Source organism: Salvelinus fontinalis, chromosome 9 (assembly GCF_029448725.1).
Source record: "Salvelinus fontinalis isolate EN_2023a chromosome 9, ASM2944872v1, whole genome shotgun sequence".
NCBI lineage: Eukaryota > Metazoa > Chordata > Actinopteri > Salmoniformes > Salmonidae > Salvelinus > Salvelinus fontinalis.
In genome coordinates, this window is record NC_074673.1 from 9,061,547 (window position 1) to 9,074,171 (window position 12,625).

The 12,625-nt window shown below is 39.5% G+C and overlaps 1 protein-coding gene across 1 annotated transcript; it reads left to right on the forward strand.

Moving 5' to 3' along the window:
- Positions 1–6,615: 6,615 nt before the first annotated feature.
- On the forward strand, positions 6,616–12,171 carry LOC129862023 (troponin I, cardiac muscle-like). The gene is made up of 6 exons (XM_055933311.1): positions 6,616–6,660; positions 7,624–7,755; positions 8,072–8,161; positions 8,523–8,693; positions 8,970–9,060; positions 9,366–12,171. Exons 2-5 carry the CDS (start codon positions 7,651–7,653, stop codon positions 9,054–9,056), a joined length of 453 nt encoding a protein of 150 aa, XP_055789286.1. The 5' UTR covers positions 6,616–6,660; positions 7,624–7,650; the 3' UTR covers positions 9,057–9,060; positions 9,366–12,171.
- The last annotated feature ends 454 nt before the right edge of the window (positions 12,172–12,625 follow it).

Consider the following 12,625-nt stretch of genomic DNA (forward strand, 5'->3'; position numbering starts at 1 on the left):
CAGTTATTCATCATGTTGTGGATTTTGTTATGGAAGATGTATCGGACACATATGCTTTGATTACTGTCCTTTTCAGTGACGTGCACCTCGGTACCAAGGATGTCGTTTACACCTCCTGTTGATTAAATGGAGGAAGAAGATGACGATGACATTATCGTTGGAGCGGTTAGAGGACAGGGTCTGCCACAACGCAGTGCAGCGCACCAGGAACTGATTAGGGATGAAATGCCTTGCTCAACGGCACAACTGCAGAAGCAAGCGTCTAGTTTTCCTTGCTTATCAAATAATAAGAGAACCGCTGTGTACATTACCATTGACCTGAAGGCTCCAGCTCAGAGAGATCACGGACAGCAGATCACCACTCTCCCCTCTCCTCACAAACACATGCTGCTGTGAACCTGAGTGCCACACTGGACCGTTAGGCGCCTGGTGTCTGGGTTTAATCCAGCCCTCATCTGAACAGTTATCTGGCACATTCAATAGATGGTATGACAATGAATGATCTGTATTAACAGTGTTTGTCATCATTGAACATATTGAAATGTATTGAACAAAATACTGTACATGTTAACAATATATATGTTCAACTGCACATGTCATGATTTACCATTTCACTATGCCATTTTTATAATACAGAGATCCCCTTGGGTTTTTCCAACTTTGTACCCTGTCTTTACAACAATCAAGACGAGATATTTCCCCCATAGTCAGATGACACTTACTAATTTGAACGCTGCATTGAAGATCCTGAAAAACAAAAATAAAAAAGATATACTATGCAATAGACAATTACAACAAATACAATGAAGTGAGCGGAAGATAATGGATCCTAGGCGGTCTTGTCAGGCGGTCCGATTGAGAAGCATAAAGAGTCAGATCAGGTGCAAAATTGTGGTATTTATTTCCAGGTGCAGAAGGTGAGCTGGATACGTGGATATTTAAAAAACATTGACGAATACTGGCATATAAACGTAGAATTGCTAAATAACAAACAGCCTAATACTCCCCTGAATAGAGTACCACAGTACGAGTCATAATACCCATAAAACCTAGAGATCAAAGAAGGAAATGGTTCCAATTGTTTTCCACCATTCATTTTAGAAACGCTTAAAATAGGGCTGTGTTTCGTGTAGGCTTATCCTGGCGTGACGCTTTGATAACCGTGTAAATCTCTCTAGGACAAGGGGACTTTTATCAATATATTCACCTGTATTTACCCCACAAAAATGAAATGATAATTATCTGCTAATGTGGCTATCATAAAGAACTACAAATACCATGATGATCTGGAGGAGACTGCCGAATTGAGGCAAAATTAGGAATCTCTGGATTAACTATCTAATGTTAGCTAAATTTAGTAATGAATAAATTGGCTACATTTCTTTAAATTGACAATTCTATGAATTGTTTTGTGCAAGTTTTAAATTGACACAATACCTGTTAGCAAAGGTGTCAGCTAGAGATGACATGCAGGAGCTTGCAGGGATTTGATGATGTCTACTTTGATGCTAGTTAGCATTTTCGGAGCTGAATATATTGATAAGAGTCACCTTGTCCGAGAGATTTACGTGGTTATCAAAACGTCACGTCACGGTAAACCTATACAAAAAAACAGCCCTTATTTTGTGTTTCTAAAATCCCCCATGGGAAATATTGATGGTGGAAAAAAGATTGGAACCATTTCTCTGTTTGACCACTAGGTTTTATGGGTATTATGACACCTCCACTGTGGAGCTCTATAAGCAACCTGAACAGATGAAAAACCTAACCCTTAAAACTGGTAGAATCCAAAATGCACCTAAACAGGTATTTCTTCGATGACATTATCTTATTATATAATCAATACTCTCAATGTATTCGCCTATACATTTCAACATCTCAGAACATAATAACATCACATAAACATTAAATTAATAAAGATCAGGAAAAAACCCTCAGTGGCTATGAAAATAGAACATCCAAATTCCTGAGCGTCTGCTGGATAAATATGTGACGTGACTGGTGTGCACTCGCCTTATCTGTCCATAGGCGTGTAATCACTACAATTCGCTTCTGAGTACAGATCAATTTAAAAATTAATTAGTAATTTAACTTCCTTCTCGCGTGTGATATTTTATATAGAAACTTGGGACATGTCTACTATTAGCAGGCATACGCTTGAAACATGAACAAACAAAAAACATTTGCAAAGTGTGTTTGCCTGTATTGCGCCAAATTAGTCAAATACAATGGAGTGGAATGTGTCACGTGACGGGCGCTCTCCAGTGGGCATAGTCACAGTGTTTTGATCATTTGCGATCCATTTTTACAGTTAATTACAGTAAAGAACAACTGTGGTTAAAACATACCGGTTGTGAGCAGTTCAGGGGTGGCCATTCCAGAATCGTGAGAGTTGACGTCAGAGTCAGTCCAAAGATGATCAACCAAACGCAGTACAGGTCCATTCTCCTCGAGAAATGTTCTGCACGTCCCTGACAACGCAGGATAACATGTATTGGAGATGTGTTGTGATGGTACAATGTGAAGCCTTCAATTCTGAGAATGAAATACAGGTAGTTTACAGGAGGACATGTGCAGGCTTGAACAAGGAAATGCTTTGAGGTAAATGTACTGTCTCTCGTGAATTTGTACTGATAAACATCATAATTTGCAGGAAATGACAAATTAGGTTGTTTTCTTATCAAACATCAACCACTAGAGTGAAGATGTCTTTGCCCTGTCTAGTCAGTATCCTGTACCAAGTATTCTAGATTGGTTTTGGTATATTTGGATCATATGGATATTAGCCAATCTATGCCTTTCTGACTGTATATAGGCCAATTTCTACACTATAGAAAAATACAATGTTTGGAATTTGAAACCTCTTAGTATTCATAAAAATACATCCAATAACTCATATATAAAAATGAATGTGTTGATTACTGTATATTTAACTGTAGTCTAGTCCTGCTACTCCTAATCCAGAGAACACACCATTACTCATCAACGCTAAGTGGGAATGTGTTGGAATGTTCTCTCAGCCGAATCCCCAAAGGATCTGTATACATTCTCAACCTCAATCACAGGCTCAACACTGTGATCTACAAACACGTTGCCGGCTTATCTACACTGAACCCCAAATATCCCAGCGTCAGTTGTTTCATTATCGGGCTTAAATCCTAAAGATTGACCTGTGACCAGGGATTGTGTGTGTTCAGTCCTGGCTCTTCTCACAGCTGTTTCTGTACTGTTCACTGACAGCGAGCTAAGAGCTCTGTCCCAAATGGCATCCTATTCCCTACATAGTGCACAACTTTTTTACCAGCGCCCATAGTGAACTCTGTAGGGAAGAAGGTGCTATTTGGGATGTAGACAAAGCTCTAGTCAGATCAATTTACATAACACTATGGCAGATTGACTAGGCTGGTCCTAGATCTGTTTGTGCTGAGTTGCCAACTCCTATGTCTTCCTATGGCCGAATAAGTTAGCAAGACGGCACAAACAGATCTGGGACCAGGCTAAAGATTGACACCTGCCCTCTAGCTGCTATTTGGTACCATTACATAGATCAGGGCTGGGCAGCCCTGTCCCTGTAATGCAGCAGGTCCTGCAGGATTCTGTTCCAACTAGGCACCACACCTGACCAACTGAGCTAATTGATCAGTTTAGCAATTGCCTAAATTCAACACACCCGGTCTTTCAGGTCAGTTAAAATAAAAAAGATGAAGTGTCTGCGACGCTCCAGAACCAGGGTTGCCTACCTCTGACAGAAGAGGGTGTACTAGTGCGTGAGCACTGAGCATTGTATCAAATCAAATGGACACTCCAATCTAGTTTAGACAGACACCATCATGATATTTGTTTATTTTGATCCAAAATCGTTAATGTAAAAATAGATGTGACAGTAGTGTTTTGTTACAGCTAGATAGGAACAGTGGCGGTGGTGATCTTTATAACAGTGTTTGGTGTGAAGCTCTATGTACTGGTATTTCACATAAGGATTACCTGTGTTGAAAGACATAGAGCCACTTTAATTGTATTCTATTACACTGCATCTCTGTTTACAGTATGATACAAGCCAATCATCCCTGTGTGAAGCACTCATGACCCTGAGCAATGATTTCTAGCTAGACCTTGTGCCTAAGAATCTATCTTGCTAGAGAAACTGGCATCAGCTGATGGTTCCATGTTTATGGTCTTACAGAAGGTGGTCTTAGATATCAGACTGTTCTGCCGGGTTTGTTAGAATTATTTATTTTTCAGAAGTAGTTTCATAGTACTGTGTGTGTGTGTGTGTGTGTGTGTGTGTGTGTGTGTGTGTGTGTGTGTGTGTGTGTGTGTGTGTGTGTGTGTGTGTGTGTGTGTGTGTGTGTGTGTGTGTGTGTGTGCAACGTGCGTAACTGTGTGTGTAACTGAATGTATGCTCACGTGTGTGAACTGTTTACAGCTTTTATATGTACATCATCTGGGAACGGATGTGTACTAGGTTGGGGAACAAAGAGTGATGCATTCTATTAAATGTTAAATGTCAGGACTAGGAGAGGCGTAGCAGGGGGTCTATTTTAGTGAGCCATTCACATGAGGCTTTCAATCCATAAATCTATCATCTCAAATCATAAAATACTTTTTCCTCTCCTCTGTCCTCTGACACTCCTCTCACTCTCTCTGATTGTCCTCACCTTGAAGGTAAGTTTGATACAATAATCAAGTGATAAAATGACGCAAAATTAAATGGGTATTGTGTAAAGTTATGTAAGTAAATCAGATTTACATTAAAAAGGGTCACTTAACGGTAAAACTTCTGACATTGCAAGATACAGTAGAAGGAAGAACGGAGCCCAGCCGTAGCTCCTGCATAGTAACGTTGAGACAGCAGTGCATTTGGCTGGGTGTGTTTCAGGCTCTCTCTACACTGTATAAATGTGCTGAGGCCGGTGGAGCAGCCATTGTTTTAATGCCGGGGATTAGTGAAGATTGCATATCATTGTGACCAGCTGTGACACGGACACTACTGCTGCTGTTCGTATTTACGTCATGGAATCTGTGTTATGCCACTACTTTTGCTGTATGTGTGTCTTAGTCAGAGCAATCGTCCGATTGTGTGTGACTTATTTTGTCCCTCTCTGGGCCAACACCATGAATGACTGACTGATTTTATTTTTACCTTTATTTAACTAGGCAAGTCAGTTAAGAACAAATTCTTATTTACAATGACGGCCTACTGGGGAACAGTGGGTTAACTGCCTTGTTCAGGGGCAGAACAACTGATTTTTACCTTGTCAGCTTTCGGTTACTGGCCCAACGCTCTAACCACTAGGCTACCTGTCGCCCCAAAGAGAAAAACATGTAACCTGAAGCTTATACACACCCCAATTGCCAAAAGTCTGATGGCAGGTTACATTACAACCACTTCACAGCTTGAATCCTCTTTAGTGGTCAAGAGTCTGGGGTCAAAGGCCATTCTTCCTCTACTAGTTTACCTTGACTTGAGCACACTGTCAGTCATTGACAGGCTTAGCATCATAGGCTGCATGTTTTGCATTTAGGTTTCATTATACTGCCATGCTCTGGTACAGAACCTGTAATTCTCATGTCTTATTCTATCTACACTCTTAGAAAAAGTGGTCCTATCTAGAACCTAAAACGTTTCTTCAGCTGTCCCCATAGGATAACTCCTTGAAGAACCCTTTTTGGTTCCAGGTAGAACCCTTTTGGGTCTTTTGGGCCTTTCTACCTGGAACCAAAAAGGGTTCTGATATGGGGACAGCCAAATAACCCTTTTAAAAAAAAAAAATTCTAAGAGTGTAAGGTAAGGAAAAATAGCAGATAATGTGTTTTTTTCATCCAAGATTTTTTCACTGTCAGCCATGAATTGCAAGGTTCTCTCTGCTATATTTCAACACAATCCGCCATGTGTAACAGGGAAGTTAAAAGGAGAGTCACATTAAATCTGTTTCCTACCAGAGACAGAAAGAAACAGAAGAAAGAGAGAGATGGGAAAACAGCTAGATCATCCTCAGTGTGCTGCCAAAACCTCTTTCCTGTCAGGTCTTCTATCGACAGGCCTTCTATTGCCAGTCCTTTGACTGGCATAACCAAGGCCACAGCTGCTACTTGGCAATTATCTGGGCCAAAGGAAAGCACGGGAGAAATGTAGTAGACAAATATAGCCAGACAGGAGCTCTCATACAACCTTAGCCCTTGATAACAAAGGGAAGTATTATCCCATGGTGTAAGCACGTTGACATTTTGTCCCCATCAGTCCTATGGGACAACCCGGCCTAACTGTAATCATTAAATGATCTGTGGGAGATTACTGTATCAGCATAAATGTTCCATAAAGCTTGTAACGTATGTTTGAATCGGTTCCTCAGGTAACCTGACCAACAGCAGCCATGTCTGAAGGGTGAGTAGACGACTTTAACCTCTCTTGATCCAAAACTTGGTCAAAATGTATGTTATGTACAGTCAATTAATTGCTCTTGTCTTATTGTTGTTTTACCAATGGTGGAAAAAGACCGGTGAGTACTTTGTTCTTTATCCACATCAACACATCTAAAGCAGTTGCTTATATACAGAGGCCTGAAGAGGTCAGTGGTGTATATATTGTCTATAGTGAAAATGTTTTGTCTCTTTCAGAAAAAGCCAAAGTATTCGGCAACACGCCGGCTGCTCCTAAAGGTAGGTTTCACTCTCAGGCCTCGCTGTGTTGATGACGGTAGTAGGTCGATGACAGAATCCACAGAAACAAGGAGGCCTTAGTTATCTGCATATACCCCTACAATATGGATACACATTGAATCCTGAGTCTCTCCAGGTCTTCAGTCATGGACCTGCCCTTTGAATCCCTAGGTTGTCCCTTTATTTCGACTGCCTGGCTGCTTATTGGTCCTTTGAGCCGGATATGGACAACCACTATTGGGGACAACCACTAATTTAGAACGGGAACAACCACTATTGGGGACAACCACTAATTTAGAACGGGAACAACCACTATTGGGGACAACCACTAATTTAGAACGGGAACAACCACTATTGGGGACAACTACTAATTTAGAACGGGAACAACCACTATTGGGGACAACCACTAATTTAGAACGGGAACAACCACTATTGGGGACAACCACTAATTTAGAACGGGAACAACCACTATTGGGGACAACCACTAATTTAGAACGGGAACAACCACTATTGGGGACAACTACTAATTTAGAACGGGAACAAACACTATTGGGGACAACCACTAATTTAGAACGGGAACAACCACTATTGGGGACAACCACTAATTTAGAATGGGAACAAATGCTCATTTACCCTTACACACACTTAGAAAACAGTGGAAAGGGTTCTACATGGAATCAAAAAGGGTTCTACCTGGGTTCTACCTGCAACCAAAAAGCAACAGCCAAAGTACTATTTAAGGTTCTAGATAGAATCTTTTTCCTGAGAGTGCAGCTATACCTTTTATTGAGAATGAATTCTAATACATGATAAACAGTGTTAACTTCAATTGAAAAGAGATGTTTACCTGTATACCAAATGCCACATTAAAAGCGATTAACTGTTGGTGTAAAACACAAATCTGTGTCATTCTGTGAGAAGGAAAATTGGCAGGGGTTAACTGCTGGTGTTGTCTTTCCTCAGACCAAACTGCTGAAAAAGGCAGGGATAATGCTGGTGGCTGAGGTTGCGGACAAGAAACGTGAAAGAGAGAGCGCTCTGAATGAGAGAGCCCCACCCCTCAAACTGTCTGGCCTGTCTGTGCAGGAGCTACAGGTAGGCCTTTATATATCTATAATACTTCATTTATCTCTAATACTTAATATATCTATAATACACCATATATACTATAAAATATATTCCAGTATATCCATGCATATTAGGAGGTGGTTATAGAGGCAGAGAATCCTTCATAAAAATATTTTACTCAACAAATCTGCTAATATAAAATTGATAGAGTTCTCTATACACTATAAATTCTTTCTTTTGCAATTGATTGGCTAAATATTTTAAATAATCTGTAATTTCAATAATATCGTTATCTGTAATGTGTTGTTGGTTGTCTTTTCTACATGATATCATATTCTTGCAGGACCTTTGTAAAGACCTACACAAAAAGATTGATATCGTAGATGAGGCACGATATGACATGGAAATCAAAGTGGGGAAAAATGATTTAGAGGTATGCTAAGTTCTCTGTTATTGTGTTTGATATATTCACCCAACCATAAACCTGTCCACAATGATGACTCATCTTCTAGAATGTATCTTACAGTAATTACATTATTCCATTCCTCGCTATATTAAATAAAAAACAGTGAGAGTGTACACCCTTGTCTTGTGCCTCCATGCGAAGGAAAGTATTCCTAATAATTAACAGCAATAGCAATTGACTGATAGGACACATGCTAGATAAGATAAGATTGTACTTTATTAATCCCTTTTAAGGGAGATCTGATCTGATCGCACCAGCCATACACAACACCAATAAATACACAACAAACAGACACTAAAAAGCAGAACATCATCAACGCTGTCCACAGATTAAGTCGCTGACCCAGAAGATCGATGAGATTAAGGGGTCGAAGAAGCCTACTCTGAAGAGGGTGAAAAAGTCTGCCGCCGACGCCTTGTCGGGAGCCGTGGCCGACACTGGCAAAATGAAGGCTGACTTCACATCCGGCCTCAAGAAAGTCAAGAAGGAAGAGGAGAAGGTTTGTTTGTTTTTAGACAACAATGAGGTCTATGGTTGTCCCAAATGGCACCCTAATCCCTATATAGTGCTCACTGGTCAAAAGTAGTGCACTATATAGGGAATAGGGCTCAAAAGTAGTGCACTATATAGAGAATAGGGGTCAAAAGTAGTGCACTATATATGGAATAGCGTGCCATTTGGGATGCAACCTTAATCTTCCAAGGGTCCATGAAAAACAGAAATCTGATAGTATTTTTTTAATCAAACCTAATGATATGATATCTGGTCTCCTCAGAAAGAAGAGGTGACTGACTGGCGTAAGAATGTGGATGCCATGTCTGGCATGGAGGGCAGAAAGAAGCTGTTTGATGCTGGAAAATAAGCAGGTATTGATTATGATTAGCAACATTAGCTAAATTACACTTTAGGACGTGTGTCAAACTAATTCCCCGGAAGGCCGAGTGTCTGCGGGTTTTCACTCCTCCCTTGTACTTGACTGAATTAAGGTCACTAATTAGTAAATAGCTCCCCTTACCTGGTTGCCTAGGTCTTAATTGAAAGGAAAAACTTGCAGACACTAGGTCCTCCATGGAATGAGTTTCACACCACTGCTTTAGGACAATGGAAAGAGTCTTTTGCATTTATGATATATTGTCAAGGAGTGCTAATCTCGATTCTAATATTATTGCAGGGTCATGTTGTACCACCATTAAGAGAGAAGTATGCCAAGACTGTAAGAACCCACGAAGAAGAGAGAGAGGAGGTCAGTTCTAGATGAGATGTGAATTTCATGTTGTGATATGAAATGAATTTTATAAAGAATCATGTCAACCATATCAACCATGTCAATTTTACATGTGTGTCCCCTGTTTAATGTGATATGAGAGTTTGCTAGTTCACAGGGGATATTGTTGATATTATATATTGTAGATATGTTATAGATAGTTGTGTTATAAATTATGTGTTGATAGAATCAGTTATTTATGATGTACTGGTAGTATCCCTTATGTAAAAAACACATGATTTCAAGTGGAAAATCACATGATTTCACATGTGAAATTTCCACGTTTTGCACATGTAAAAGTTTATTGTGAAACAATGTGGTTTTGGAACACTTCACATGTGAGGATATTTCACAATAAATTTCACTTGGATTTTCACGATATCAAATTATATTTCACATGTGAACCAATGTGGTTTTGGAACACTTCACATGTAAATTATATTTCACATGAAGTTTCATGTGGATTCAAATGTTCACTTGTGTATATTTTTCACATGAGATTTCACAGGTGATGATGCCCTGCATACAATAATTTGTCACAAAATAGTTGCAGTGTTTTCAACTTACGTATTTGACACACATGATTATATTGTGCATGTTTATTTCAGTGGAGGGGAGGACGGCTCATAATAATGTCTGGAACGGAGCGAATGGAATGGCATCAAACACATGGAAACCATGTGTTTGATGTTGTTACCTTTCCACCTATTCTGCTCCAGCCATTAACACATGCCCGTCCTCCCCAAGTATGGTGTCACCAACCTCCTGTATGTTTATTTATACAGTAATTACTATTCAACATGTCCTCACCTTCCTGCCATGCCACCATGTCTGTGTCAATGACTGATTTCACCTGTATTCCTACACTTTGGACTTCAAAGTGAATCTTAGCTTTGTATAATACACTCAAGAAAATCTATTATATTTATCATAGTGATTCATCAACATCAGACAATTATACAGAAAACCCTCAAATTGCTGAAATAAGTAAACTAAATCAATGATGAGAGAATAGTCAGATTAAATGATAACTGAAATAGCAGTGCAGATGGCCCTCTTTTACTAAGTGCAGAGATGTATTATAGGTGCTGAATGTGTAGGGGATTTCTGAGAAGGGTACAGACTTTGTGGCGCAGCAGAAAGGTCAGCGTACCCCAATTCCCAGTTGGGGTCATATTGAAAAGTCTACTAAGTGATCATGTAAAATGTAATCATTTTTCTATTGATGAAAGGTTTTTGCACTATTTTAGCTGAACAACGTACCATTTACCTTAAACCCCCCCTACCATTTCATTACTTCTCTATCAAAAGAAAATGTGAAAGGTGCAGTTTCACATGTGAAACCATATATATTACATTTAGAGTTCATAATTTAACACCAGTTTTTCACATGTGAGGAGAATAACATTTTGTGAAATTTGCAGATTCACATGTGAAATTTGCAGTTCCATATATGAAAAACTTTCACATGTGAAAATGAAATTCAGCATTTTAACATGTGAAAAACTTTCACATGTGGAATTGCATTTTCACATGTGAAAATCGAATTTGTCACAGTCTTCATCATTGACTTCTATTTTAGGATAATACGATGATTTCACTTCCCCGAGGTCATTCATTATCCACCTACAAAACATTCTCAGTCGACTCCTTATAAGTGTATGTGGAATAAGTACTAACTAAGTGCACGGTAATGTGGTTCACTAGCCTGGTCCCATTCTGTATAGCAGAATGTATAGCCAACCCTTCTATTGTTGTCATGACATATGATGCAGGCTGCAGTGCATGAAACCTCTATCTTACTTTACATTGGTCTTTCCCAACCCTGGTCCTCCAGTACCCCCATTAAACCCCTATCTTACTTTACATTGGTCTTTCCCAACCCTGGTCCTCCAGTACCCCCAACAGTACACATGTTTATAGGGACCCTGGACAAGTGTAACAGTATAACTTTAGACTGTCCTCCCGCCCCGACCTCGGGACCCTCTGCACCCATCAACTTTACATTGGTCTTTCCCAACCCTGGTCCTCCAGTACCCCCAACAGTACACATGTTTATAGGGACCCTGGACAAGCACCCCTGATTCAACTGATCCTCAAGCCCTCAATGAGTTGAATGAGGTGTGCTTGTCCAGGGTCACAATACAAATGTGTTCTGTTGGGGGTATTGGAGGACTAGCATATGTGGAATTGCAAGTTCACATGTAAGAAACATTCACACGTGAAAATTTAATTTGCAGTTTTACATGTGAAAAACGTTCAAATGTTGTCACAGGTGAAGTGTCATGGCATCACATGTTGAAATTTGCATCCTCATGTTGTCACATTTATTTCACTTGAGATCATCTTTTCACATGTGTAGTTTCATGTTACCACATTTACTTCACATGTGAAATTCATGTGTTTTTCCGTAAGGGATTGTAGTTCTGTAGGTGGATTTATAACTGTCAATATCATCTGAATAGATATTTCAGGTCAGAGCCAGGAATGTGATGATATTAACTGTACAGTATCTGAAAAGTTGTACATTTTCAGTTGATTTAGCAAAATAAAAAAAGATAATTGCTATTGAGAGAGTGAAGCCATGTTATTTTGATGTACAGACTTGGTGTAGCCTACATTAAATTTGACTGAATGTACAGAATTGGTGTACACACTGCTACATTTGACTGAATGGTTTAAAAGTTACTTATTTATTTGATATGAATGTAAATGCCACTCCACTATTTAATAAATAGAGCTTGATAGTTTTGCAGTCTGGTGTCTCACAGACTGATATCCTGTCGAGGAGACTGATTGCATCACTTCTTCTTTTTATAAGAAACATTAACGTGTTGAAAATCCCAAAATGTTTGCATAGTCAACTTACACACAGCCCTGACACACACACTTTTCCCACCAGGCATGCCACCAGGGGTCTTTTCACAGTCTCCAAATCCAGAACTAATTCAAGAAAGCATACAGTATTACATAGAGCCATTATTGCATGCAACTCTGTTACATCTCATATTGCTCTAATGAACAGCAAACCTGGTATTAACAAAAATAGATAAAGCAACAACTCACGGCACAATGCCTCTCCCCTATTTGACCTAGATAGTTTGTGTGTATGTACTGATAGACTACGCATGCCTTTTTTAATGTATGTAGTTCTGTCCTTGAGCTGT

Coding starts and splice junctions, on each gene's coding strand:
- LOC129862023 (XM_055933311.1), top strand. CDS start 7,651: ATGCTGGTGGCTGAGGTTGCGGACAAGAAACGTGAAAGAGAGAGCGCT. Junction 7,756..8,071: donor TGTCTGTGCAGGAGCTACAG/GTAGGCCTTTAT, acceptor ATATTCTTGCAG/GACCTTTGTAAAGACCTACA. Junction 8,694..8,969: donor TCAAGAAGGAAGAGGAGAAG/GTTTGTTTGTTT, acceptor TGGTCTCCTCAG/AAAGAAGAGGTGACTGACTG.